Consider the following 13,889-nt stretch of genomic DNA (forward strand, 5'->3'; position numbering starts at 1 on the left):
CTGTATGTACTGTCAGCATGATCCAACAATAAATATTGCATTTCCATATGATTATTATAAATAGAAGTAAATAATTAATACAAAATGTATATCGCTTCTGTAAAGTCTAATCCTTCACAGGTATAAGCAGCAGTTACATGACAATGAATGTTAGAAATGTGGCTTTCAAGTGAACATCTGGTTCACAAACGGGGATGCTAAAGGTTTCCAGCAGTTGCAAACATACTGTACATGAAATGGCACACTTAAAAAAAGCACTATTCCTGCCAATAGTAAAATCTATTGTAAGATGGTTTATTCAATGAGGTTATGACACAAATGGCCCTTTACCCTCTCGCTTTCTACACATCTGGAACATGCTAGCATGGCAGAAAATAATAATAACAATTTTCCCAGCACAAATGAAATAATCTTACATTAAGCTATCTTCTAAGCTATGTTCCTGATAAAACTACAGTACCAATTCTTTTAGTAATGGCCAATAACGTTTGAGTAAGCACCGTTTTCATGGTTAATGCTATAGGAAACTAAACCGCAATAACACCTCATAATAATAATAACGAACCGAGTATTTCCAGAATATATTTTCTAAAGTTAGTTCATTTTGATTAGTTAAGAAACCAGGATTTTCTTACGTTTTCTTTTTGATTAAATAACTTGCAGTTTCTTAACCTGACACACATCCTCATTAAAACCCTGCCTAGTATGGTGCTTATAACTTTTATTTACACTTCCCAGACTGTTGCTCCCCTCAACGTGAGCACTATGTATGACGTTTTGTAAAAGCAGCTACAAGATGGATAATGCTTAAGTAGTAATTCCATTCTTTTAAGTAGGTAGTGAAAACCCAACGTTATGGCTACATTGATTACAGTAGTTGATACCTGACAGTGCAACATAACACAGGGCTATGCTACCTAGCTACAGAAAAACCATCTCACCAGCCTGTGCTGCATGGCCTACCAGATATTCTATTAATGAATCTCTTCAGTACATTTCAATGTCCGTCTAACACAATGTGTTAAGCAGCCGGAATGAAAGGGTTATGTAGGTTCACTGAAGGGGTTAGTCAGTCAACAGCCGAGTAGCACTCGATAGCGGACTGCAAATGGAAACTCGAGCTTCAGACCAGCTAAGCAATTAATTAGGTGAGCACTTCAGGCTGATAAGAATGTAAATGTTTCTCATTATCTGTCAAAGGATCTAACCGCACTAACCTAGGCAGGTGGGTGTTTTACAAAGGGAGCTGGTGTGAAAAGTGCTCCATCACATTGTCAAAATTGAACTGATAATAACCGCTGCAATTGTTATTTATACTACCAAATTAATATTTATCACTTCAAACTGGATACTGTCGCTGGTTACTGGGTCTTTACCTACATTAAAAGCCTTGATCATAAAACATGTCTAAACCGGTTAGGCTTTTGAACATTTGATTTTCCTGTAATACATACATAATTTTTTTGTGTGTCTTTATAAATACATTTTCTCTACTGTATATGTTCCACTTACAAGTCATACAAACTCAAGTCTAAATACAATTATTCAATGTCAGGTGGCAGGGGTAGAAATACAATGCAATGAACACACATTCAGCAACAAGCAAGCACCTTTCTATTAGTGGACAAGTAGCTATATAGAAGTATATTTGAACTGATTACCAAGACCCACAACACCGGCTAAGGTTTTAATCTCTCGGTTCTACACTGCTAGCCACAGTCAGTGCCAGTGATCTAAAAAAGACAAAGTTGAAGGTATATAGAAATACACTATTTAATATGACCCCCCCCCCCCTTTAATATTAGAGCACAGTTTAGAGTGGGGCTGTGAGAAATTCTTACTGCCATATTGTAGCTGTAAATATTTGATTTGCAAAAGTAGGGATGAATTAGAAGGTCTTGACTTGTTTTCTTATTGGAGCAAGCTATACAATACAGCACCAATGCAAACACACCGCATGCAGCACAGACATTTCTATCACTTCCCAGCACACCCTGTACCAGTTGGAACTGATCTCTCGACCCTATTAAGCACTATGCACCAAATCCATATACCCCACATGTGATTTCCATTCACCTGTTTTCCCTTAACACCCAAGCGAGTTAAATTATTGTTATTATTATTTTTTTTTTTTAACATGATCAGCATCATCATATAAACATACAGATGGAACAAAAAAAGTGTGTTAGTGGCTTGCAACAAATGCAATACAATATCCCTCTAAGAATAAATAAAAAGAAAACAGTATTCTGTTCATTAATACCTGGGCTTTACCAGGGATGCACAACTCCAGTCCTCAACCTGTCCCCCCAACAGGCCAGGTTTTCAGGACATCCCAGCTTCAGTACAGGTGGCTCAATCAGTCCCCGATCCACCACTGGTGGCTCAATCAATCAGAGGCTCAGTTGAAGACCACCTGTGCTAAAGCTGGTATATCCTGAAAACCTGACCTGTTGGGGAGGGGCCTGAGGACTGCAGTTGAGCACCCCTAAGCTATACAATGGGGTTTCCATGACAAGATAATGGACTCATTATTAAGGAGAATGTAACAATTTTGTTGAAGCAGCAGTTATTTATTTGTTTTTAAAGGGATACTGCATCTTCAGTATGTGTTAACAACCAAAATAAAACAGATGCCCATTTTCTACTTACAGGTAGTAGGAGTAAGAATAGTAGCTCCTCCTGGCAAGCAAATCACAGACAGTGGGGAAAGAGAAGCAATGGTGAATGAAAAGCATGAACCATCCACATTCGACAAAGCAGCGCAAGAAAATAAAATAATAATAATGAGCATTTAAAAAAAATAATATATATAATTATCTTCATATACATGTCACTTGTTAGCATTTGAATGTCTTCATGCGCTTAATATTCGTTGCCATGCAAATCAACATAAAATACATGTTAGCTGCAAAACAAATGTGTATACATAAATAAAATGGCTTTTTAAGAGAGATCATTTGAGAAAATTGCATGCTGACAATAAAGTTACTTGCAAAGGAAAAAAGACAACAAAGTAAACAGAAAACAAATGAACAATTTAATGGTTTATGTATTTCAAGCACACAGTTACACACCCCTTCACTCCTGAACTTAACTGCAATAACAGGCTTATTAATTAAAGACAGTCAGTGGTTTAGTGCACAGTAAAGCCACAGAAGTAACGCCCGTGATAAACCACTTATAAGATTTATGGAATCAATCTTGTAGGAGATTTACTGCATAGCCGCTTAATGGATAAACGGCCTGCCAAAAAGGGTTAATTATTGAAACAATTTAAGCCATCACTGCTGCATACATTATTGTAATAGAATCATGACCGCAATGTGGAGAGCAATGTGTTCCAGACCTCAGGTGGAGAGCAATGTGTTCCAGACCTCAGGTGGAGAGCAATGTGTTCCAGACCTCAGGTGGAGAGCAATGTGTTCCAGACCTCAGGTGGAGAGCAACGTGTTCCAGACCTCAGGTGGAGAGCACTGTGTTCCAGACCTCAGGTGGAGAGCAACGTGTTCCAGACCTCAGGTGGAGAGCAATGTGTTCCAGACCTCAGGTGGAGAGCAATGTGTTCCAGACCTCAGGTGGAGAGCAACGTGTTCCAGACCTCAGGTGGAGAGCAACGTGTTCCAGACCTCAGGTGGAGAGCAATGTGTTCCAGACCTCAGGTGGAGAGCAATGTGTTCCAGACCTCAGGTGGAGAGCAATGTGTTCCAGACCTCAGGTGGAGAGCAATGTGTTCCAGACCTCAGGTGGAGAGCAACGTGTTCCAGGCCTCAGGTGGAGAGCAATGTGTTCCAGACCTCAGGTGGAGAGCAACGTGTTCCAGACTTCAGGTGGAGAGCAACGTGTTCCAGACCTCAGGTGGAGAGCAACGTGTTCCAGACCTAAGGTGGAGAGCAACGTGTTCCAGACCTCAGATGGAGAGCAACGTGATCCAGACCTCAGGTGGAGAGCAACATGTTCCAGACCTCAGGTGCAGACCTCTCCTGCAGCTAGATAAGTATTTCATAACTACAGAATTTTACACAAATCCTGATGAATTTGTGGCTCACTGGAGCATGAGGTAAAGCAATCACTATCCAAATGTAATGACACATGGCCGAAATCCATAGCCTAAGAAGTTCCACCTGAACCGGAAATTCAAGAAACCCAGTTGTGTACATCAGGTGCATAATTGTATTACATTAGAACCAAGTGTAAAAGGAGACATATAGTACAAGTACATACATATTGCAGAAAGTTGGGAAGGACATCAGATGTTGTGGTGAGCCACGGGCTCAACAGAGATTAAAATGAGCCAAGCCAAAATAAATATTCACAGAGTACAATGGATCAATACATGATCTTGTGACACTATGCAACTGTCACCCAGATTTAATATAGTTGTGCAAATCATTAAGTTGTTAAATATATAAGACTCTTTATTCATCTCAAGCGCCATTATCCCATGTCCCATAATTGTATACAGTGCAGGCAGTAACCTGCAATCTCCCACAGGTTACCAGCAAAGGTCTGACAACGTCTCATGGTGGCATTAGATGAGGAAATTGTTTTTTTTTGTATACGACTTTATTAGTCTAAGATGATTAATCCGAGTATTGAAATAGTCAACTGTAAAGGGGAGCTACTTTTTTTTGTACATTCTTTTGGCTTAGCACAGCAATGGCAACGTTTGGTGACCATGGAATTTGTAACTGTGAGCTCGAAGCAGAAAATTAGATTATCAAAATAATAGGCTTTTCACTAGAGGCTAGAACTAGAACAGAAATCCTGTGCATTGGTGCTACTTTAGACTGCAAAGTAATTGTTGAGTTTGCTTGTGCTTTTAAATCGCCACTAAGACTCAGTGATGTGGGCTAAAGACACTGGATGTTGACATGCCTACTTGGCAACATACAGCAAGTGCAGCAGTACCATGCGTTGTTCTGTGACTAGTGCTGTAATATCCAAAACATTACTTTGACTTGGCATCAAAAATCTTACGGCTGAGGCCAACCTAGTTTCTGTCCCAGTTTGATTTCCCAACTCTACATACAGTATCTAATGTTGAGTGCCACTAATTTTAAGAGCATATATACTGTAGAAGTATGCATTCTGGCACGCACACCAACTCTGATGTACAGCAGCACATGTTTTTGAAGTTTCAGATCTTCCAATTGGAAAAGTTATGTATTTGTAGCGAGCAATCCAATATATTGACTGAAGCAAGCACAAATGGAAGCAAAATGAAGCACACTGTGAAATATTTCAATAACAATTACTGAAGCTACAGAATGGTATTGAATTTTATAGGATGTACTATCCCCTTTCATCAAATCGTGGCAGTCAAAAATACAAGCTCCTACAAGGATTAAGAATGGAGACGGCATTACACATTTTTAAAACTCACTCCAAAGTTATACTTCACTTAATAAAAATTAATAAAACCAGGTCTAGGTCATCTAGACTTCACACTGTCGGAGAGAAATCTTCTTGTTCTCGCCAAACACTACTGTGCATAATGGCAGAGTTGAAAATGAAGAACATTGCACAGAGAAAATTATATCTGCCGTATTTTACAAACAAATTGCTATTTTCTTTCAGTGGAAGTAATCGTTTGACTACCTACTGATTTAGTAAGCATATAACTGAAGGAGAGAAGGAAAACACCGTGCTGGGAAGTGCTTGTCAATTTTCCAGCTTTGACAAAAAAAACTAAAACTTTTCTTGAAGGGCTTGTGCATTTCAGTTAAAATAAAAGTAGCAACTATACTATAAAACATGTGCTTGGCTTAGCCAAACAGTAGCTCATCATAAACAATGCTCCTGTATTTTTGAACAGTGTACAAAATTATTCTCAGTCGTCTTGATTTTTCCAAACAGAACATACAATTCACCAAGGATGTCCTGTTTTGCAAGTGTCCAGTCTTCTTCAGTAAATGAAAGACTCCGCGTACAAAAAGCACAAGCCTAGCAAAAGAGGCGGAAGTAGTGGGGAAAACCGAGAAAGTGTATTTGCACAGGAAAAATCACTAGGGAAAAGGCAAATGGACAAAAACAAAGGAGTACTTACAAAAAGATGCTTTTCTTCCAACCGAAATCTTGTATGGCATACATATCAATTAACAATAGGGCCACATGGAGTCATGTGTGCACCTTATTAAAAAAAATAAAGTCTAAAATTCCAACAGCCCGTGAGAACAATGCCTCATGGGGTGAGCTCTGACAGGTTTTTTAAGTAAGTAATGCATTTAATAGCACCTGCAGTCCCCATCGGGCAGGAGACGGCAGCAGCACTAGAGCGTCAACTACAGTACTAGCCCTTAAACTGGTAAAACATGTGAAATCTTATGTAATTTTTTTTCTTTTTTTTTTTTAATAAAACAGTTCTGTAGTATTAGGTAACGGTGACTGATTTTTTTGTTTTTATTCAACTCAATGTAATTTATAATGAGTTGTAATATACTGAGCATCCTATAGCAGGTTGTAGCCCACCTCCCAAGCAGTGTAAGATCTTTGTAAGGCTGCGCTTATAGTGCCGGCGACGCAACGGTCACTGGAAAATCAAATAGGGATGACTTCCAGCGATCGCGACCATTCCGTCGCGCTTGCTATAAGCGCACTCGACAGCGGCAATGCATTTGTTTTGCCTGCTGTCGCCGGCACTAAAAGCACAGCCTAAAACTTTCTTGTTTGTGATCATTTGTTGCCAATATTCTTAGCAGTTTGAGCTGTAACTGTAACAATAGATAATGTTACCTAAGGCTAGGTCCCCGCTGCAGACAGCGGTTCGTGCCTCTCACCAGCCCCTTAACTCCTCCCTAGCAGGCCCCGGTGTCACCTCGCTTCCTGGCCCTCCTCGTGCTGTGACACGTCAGCCAGCAGGGGATACAACTTGATTGTGTTCCCATGCGGTGACGCGTCACATGGTGCGCCAGGGAGCCAATCAGGAACATGTTTATTTTCATGTTACCAGAGATTTGCTTCGGAATAGAAACTTCTGGTTCGTTCTCCTTCACAACTGCAGGAAGCAATGGATTTCTCCATCATATGCAGTTTCTCCCCCCTTATTATTGTCCTTTCACTAGATTGCGGTTCTATAAAGAAACAATATTGGAGAGCTGCTCGGTGTAATTGAACAGAGGGGAAGGATGGAATTAAAAGTGTAATTTGCTGAATCTCCCATTATCCATTGCTAATAATAAAGCCGCCGGCACTGTGCCTGCTTTCAGGAGAGTCTGATTTGGTGACATCTTCATGGCCACACCCACCCGCCCCGTTTTGGTCACGCCCTCGCCTTAAAAGCTGCCAATAGATTGCAGATCGCGGTGCACGCGCCACAAGGCGTGTGCAGCGGGACCTTAGTCTTGGTAGAAGGATACATTGTAGCTGCTGAATTACACTAACTAAAACAGACATTATGTGAGGCGCACAATCAGGATTTTGACAGATTTATAACAGGTGTAGAATGTAGAATTGTACATTGTCACATGTTTTACATCTAAAAAATAAGAAAAAAGTTGCCAAGTAGTATTGCTGCTTTAAAGAAGCAATACAAGTAATATACTACGTTTTTTTTTTAAACTAAATCAGTTCTGTAGTATTACTGTAGATAATATTTACAACTTTTTTTTATTTTAAAATTCAACTTTTAATGTGTTTTAATATACAGAGCATCCTGATTACTATAGCAGGTTGTAGTCCACCTCCCCAAGCAGTGCAAGATCTTTGTAATATATTCCTGTTTGTGATAATTTGTTGCCAATGTTCCCAGCAATTTGAGCTGTCAACTGTAACAATAGATAATGTTACCTTCGTAATATCAGGTTACATTGTAGCTGCTGCGTTGCACTGACTGAAGGATTGATTTGAAACTGAAAGGCAGCCATTTAATGAACCCCAGGAAACAGGATTTTGGGTTAACCAAATCGATCAGCAGCTTAGGTAATTCGTTTTCAATAAAGATAATCAAAGGCTGCATATATCAAAACAAAAAATAAATATTTTTTGTTAATTTTAAGCTGCTCGTTTGCCTCTTTAAAAGTAGTAGCTTTTAAAAGTAAATAAGTGCTAGCTTGAGACTAAACTTTCAGTATTCAGATTTTCATGCTTTCAAAACAAATCCAATACAGTTTGTAGGGGACTTTACTTTCTGAATGATTCTGATTTGACTCGCGTGTTGCTTGGGCCTAACACCATTGTATGGTTTATTCATGCAGCTGGCTAGTACGAAGAAGACAGCTAATTAGGCCGTTGGTGGAGAGAAGTAATTACTATGCTCATATTAAGTCACTGCACTTAGCTCCTTATGTTGAGCAAACAAGGCAAGAATTCAGTTAAAATAGTACTAATCACCAATTAACTAACTAAATGAACCCCCTTACGGACAAACAGGTCTTTAATAGAATGCACTACTATGCATTACATTCCCATCCATAAACTACAGGTAAGTGGTTATTAATCTTGGAGATTACTATTAACTAAATCACGTTTATGCAATAGGAGTGGTCATCAATTACTTTTGATGAAGACTATATCATTCCAACTGTACGCATATATCGGATACAGCATGTATAGTAAATACCACTGAAATGTACACAGATATTATACTGTCTTAGAACTTGGTAAATATGTTAAATGTCATATTTTTCTACTTGCAGCCACGAACATTACAATCCTGTTAAACATTTGACAGATCTGCAAATATTTCAGCCACCCAAGAATTGGCAGGAAATAAAATGAATGAGAGGATAACACACAAAGCCTGATATCCCATTACACTTAATAAAACATCAGATCAAACCACTGACTGATGCAAGCATGGCGTGTTTAAAATACATTTCAATATCAATGTAATAGCAAATATGGTATTTCAGAGAGCTTGATGTACATACCCAGTTCTCAAAAACCCATCAATTCCTTTCCCTTCTGACCACTGGATAAAAGTTGTAGCTCAAAGAAGCAGACAATGAGACACTACTAAACTAGGAGTACAGACGAATTGGGGTCATTTTAGCACAGTGTTTTTTTAAACTTTTTTTGGTAAAGGAACCCTATAATTATATTGTGAAATTCTGAGGAACCCCAACCCGCTGTAATAATGCGTCTGAGATCAGAAGCATTGTAGGGAACCCCAAACCTCTCTAATAGCTAGTCTGAGATCAGATGCAATGTAGGGTACCTAACCCTCTCTTATAGCGCGTCTGAGATCAGATGCATTGTTAATTCTTCTGTATTTGGTACGATTTTCAAATGACCTGAAAATTACAGGGAACTCTTTAAGGATGCCCGGGGAACTCAGGGGTTTCTAGGAACCCCTATTGAAAAACACAGGTTTAGTAACGCACAAAAGTAAAGCCCTACTCCACATACGTAATACGTACATAACACATACATAACATAGGGTGATTGTGTAAACCATTTAGGAAAGGGACAATGCATTATTATAATGTTTGCATAAGGTTCTTTACTGTGGTGCTCTACAACTTCTTGTGGTGCATTCCAGTTGCTGCTTATGATTAGTTTGTCAGCTGGGAGTGACTGTTTAAGCTGGGACAGGGGGTTCTCCTTTCTGTACAGTTAGACTTTTATAGTTGCTGGGTAAAGAGGACTTTAAAATGTAAAAAGCATCATTCATATGGATCCATTTAAAACTCTGCACTTCCAATGGAATATAATATTGTGGATTTTAGCTTGATATGGTCTTTTTGGAGAATGTGTGTGTTTTTGGGACTCACAATTGGAGTGTATATATTTTAGCCACAGAAGCTCAGGAAGTTTAAGCTGCGTCACCAACAGCTGCTGAGAGAATGTCATTCCGGCAGCAAACTTTACACATGTGCTGCTCTGAACTTGCAGACATACATACTGTAAGGATAAAGATTTATCCATACAGTAGATATATAAATACATATACATAAGCAGTGTAAGGCACTCCTATTGCATTAATAGTGATAAACGTGACGTATGAAACTAGGAAAATAAATGTACATATGCATATTTATTTATTCCTGATCATTGACGGAAAACAAGCACTGTTTGTGCATTTTAATGGATGTAGAGATAATTTGTTTCTAAAATCCAAGTAGCGCTCCCGGTTATGCCCAGAAAAGAGAAGGACCTCCATGAACCAGAAAAGAGACAGACATAAAAAGAAGACCATTTCAAATGTACTCAAATGCTGTAGCAGAAATGAGAAATGACTGGCTTGGTGAAGAGCAGTTATCGAGCTACATAACTAGATCCAATTGGTTGATTCTGTCAACTGGAAAACATTTCATTCTGATCGTTTTGTTGCTCTGTTGACCTGATCATTACAACACTGTCACAGTTTCTCCATCTGGCTTCTCTAAGGGTGTGAGCCAACCACAATAGTAGACGACAAAGATAAAGCACTGTTCAAAAAATAAATAAATAATAATAAAAGAAAAAGCACAAAGGTAGCTAAGCTTGCACACAACACTTTAAGCGTACCTAATGCTTCTAATGCAGAAGTTCCTTCTCCATGTAATATATCTCCAGGGGGTAATTGTAAAAAGGCAATAATTAATCAAACCAAATCAGAAAGCATCACAGTATGCATTATAACAACCATAATTACATTACTCTTTCAATCAGAACTCAAATTATTTTGGCAACATTTAGAAATGAAGTGCTAGTGATGTTCTGGTAGAACGTGCAGATTTTGCAAACGCAGACTTTAGCACAGCTCTTCTTCTTATGTGTCCAGAACAATACAGGTATTCAGAACATGCCAACGATATCAAGCACCCATCAATAAAGGCAATCTAATCTCATCATAGACAAAGTAATGACAAGGTGGATAAAGAAGGAAAACTAGACCGTTGAGATATTTACGTGTGAATGCCACAAGATGGTGCTGTCTATTTTGTTTGTTTTTTTTCTCATCAGTAAATATACTGAGGAAAGAAAAACTTTTGTTCTCTGTTAAACCTTTATGAAAGTGTGGAGACAGCAGAAACACACAGGAGAGAGGGAGAAGAAGACGGCACAGGGCAATGGTGGAAGTGTCCTCGCAGCTTAAGGGGTAAAAAAAAAAAACCTTTGCTACGGGTGGGGATCAAAAGTATGAAAGACCAATTATTTGAAAGCCCCACTGACTCTCAGGGTTGCCACCACTTCAGGTTTGGCCCGGAGACTACGTGTTTCGGCAACGTATCTCCGTGCTACGGGTTTACCTGTGAAAGCTCCAGGCGGGGGCCTTGGCTCTTACCTACTCCGGCGGTGGCATGTCCACCTGCAGGGTCCCGTCAATATGGCTCCGCAACGCCAAATGCTGTCATGTTGCCATGACCACGGGACCGCACGCTACACCGCGGCGCCATGAGGCATCCTGTTGGTCATGGCAACATTTGCCATATTGACGGGACCTTGCAAGAGGTGTCGTCGGGAGATGCCGCCGCCAGAGAAGGTAAGGGAAGTAAATCGATAAATATATATACTTTTAAAAACTAAATTTAATTGTAAAAAGTCTCCGGGTTAGCCTTCAACAGAATGTGGCAACCCTATTTACCCTGAAGTTATTATTCAAGGGAAAAAAAGCCCACCCATGTTACACATACATTTTTTAAGCAGGCTTAATTTTAATACGATCAAACTTTGTTTTGTGCAATACAATCTTCCCTTTTTCTCTACTTCCTACAGTGGTCCCAACGTTGGTTGTTGCACTGTGAACATATCTGTGTTACAGTTCCTCTAAAAAGGTAGAAGGATTGAGCTCTGAAAGCTGATAATCTTATTGCAGGATTTCCAAGGAGAATGAAAATATAGCACAAACTACTTATATGGGTGATTTGATTTTAATCAGGCATTTTCAGAGAAAAAAATGCATCAAAAGTATGTTTTTTTTGTTTTAATGGCAATACCTAGAGAAAATGTAAAAATAGAGGATTACAATCATTTTCAAATTGGTAAAACAAATGAAATTCTGATGATATTTGCCTAGGCCAGGATACAGAAGACATCTTGAAACAAAAAATACCCTTATCCGCTAAACGTGCTGCAGAAATGCAAACGAACTTGATGAGAACCGTATGATAATGATCCAGGTTCATATTTTAGTAGTCCTTGCTCTATTAGATTTTTTTCTTATATGACGCCGACAGTGTACGCAGTCCCGTATAGTTTTTTATATTTTGTCCAAGGTCGCAAGGAGCCGACACTAGGATTTAAACCTGCTTCAAAGTCAGTGCCTTTACTCACTGAGCCAGGCTTCTAACAGCCCAGTAAACAGGAAAACACAAACAACACTGGATCATGATCACAGGGGATTGGTTTGCAGATATGGGCAACACTTCTGTTTACTTCCCTTGACTTCCAGAGGGGCTTGCAATATACTGTAAAGTGCTGCAGACCCCTCTGACAGCAAAGTGGTCGCTCTCCCACCAGCTACAAAACCGCTGTGCACTCTCTCTTACATTCTAGTTAGGAAACACACACATTAAAACGATCAGCTGTAAAAAAGCGCATAGTAAAATTTTGCATTAAATAACGTACAAATCTTTAATGCACTATTACAGGTGCAATTCAAGATACATTATTGCTTCCCCTATGCAGCCATTGCTTCGTTCTGTCTGGGGCCATTCTCAGGGGATGGCCGTGCAGGCCCCACTGATGCTGGTAGGGGGCTGAAACCCTCCATCTGTATAGGTAGGTCAGGGTATATGAGCGGGCAACCAGTGCGTAGGGCTTTTGGAAAATGCAGGGCCCGGGGGCCATCATTTTCACTTAACTCGTCGCCAGTGGTAACTATGACTATACTCCAACGGTAGGTAGGTTCCCACTTTCGAACTAGGGGCCGGACTCCAGCTAAACCAGGAAACCGCCTTAGGGAGGTGCAGACTTGCTGTTTGGGTGTGCCGTCCGGGATGTCCCCCACCGCAATAACGTGGCGGGGAGACTCTTGGAATTCCGCGGCCCACTGACAGACCTCTTGTTTGGAGGGTACGAACATGGTTCCCTAAATTTGGTTCTGCTATCGCAGGCACCTCAGGTCTGAATCTCAGCAGCGCCTCGAAACGTAACCCCCTTTCTCTATGCCTATGAGAATCTGCGGGCGATTACGTGTGCTGCTGTTACCTATGAGGCTCACAGGAGGTCAAAGCCTCTGCTTCTGGGGAGCCTGGGGTACTATAACTCGTGGTGCAGCACCTCCACCTATGAGGATCTATATATTTATCATACATATGATATATTTATCATACAATGCAAGAACATCAATGGCGGTCCACCAAAGTACTAATGGTGCCCATGACACCTAGAACCCCGGTGTCCGCAGAACAATCCCACCCAAGTGTGAGGAAGCGCTACCCCCTGTGACAGTAGGTGCACAGTGGTACCTTCCTGGTCAACGGTCCTGACCAGGGAACACTTGGGAGCCTCACGTAGTGGGGCCTACACCATAAATCCCCTCACGCCTTACAAGTGGTGATCACGTGTGGTCTCATCCGAAGGCCGCAGGTCGCTGCGTGGACATTCATCTGGCGGCACAGTGGAGCAGGTTACAATTCTACTTGGAAGGGTCCCTATCTAGGGCTTCTCTGAAATACTACTCTCAAGGGTGATCGGGGCCTAACTGGGGTCTTGGGGGCAAAGTTCTGGCCTAGTCCAGGGGCTTACTAGCTCCGTGGACGCATCCGTCCACTTTCCTTGCTCTGTGAAGACTGACTTAATTATCTCTGTCCCGTGGATATTGGGAGTCACACAAAATGGCCACTTGTGCCTCATTGGTTGGGACGGCCCATGTGACCCAGCCCGAGACTTCTGTGAGTTTTAGTTCCTGTAGGACTTTGCGGAGCCAATCCAACTTGGCCTCCACACTCCTGATACTGCGCATGCGCACTTTGCCGCAATGCGCGCCTAACATGGCCGCCCCCACACTCCTGATCGCGCAG

The 13,889-nt window shown here is 40.7% G+C and overlaps 1 protein-coding gene across 5 annotated transcripts in view; it reads right to left on the minus strand.

Moving 5' to 3' along the window:
- Positions 1-13,889, minus strand: part of PTPRK (protein tyrosine phosphatase receptor type K) — a 449,549-nt gene that overhangs the window by 39,223 nt on the left and 396,437 nt on the right. For 3 of the 5 annotated variants that reach the window (XM_075597282.1, XM_075597279.1, XM_075597278.1), the window contains exon 15: positions 2,653-2,682. The exons of the other annotated variants lie outside the window; for them this stretch is intronic. In XM_075597282.1, coding sequence (XP_075453397.1) covers positions 2,653-2,682 — 30 coding nt within the window. The remainder of the gene's footprint in view (positions 1-2,652; positions 2,683-13,889) is intronic. 5 annotated transcript variants of the gene reach the window in all.

This window comes from Ascaphus truei, chromosome 4, assembly GCF_040206685.1.
Source record: "Ascaphus truei isolate aAscTru1 chromosome 4, aAscTru1.hap1, whole genome shotgun sequence".
NCBI lineage: Eukaryota > Metazoa > Chordata > Amphibia > Anura > Ascaphidae > Ascaphus > Ascaphus truei.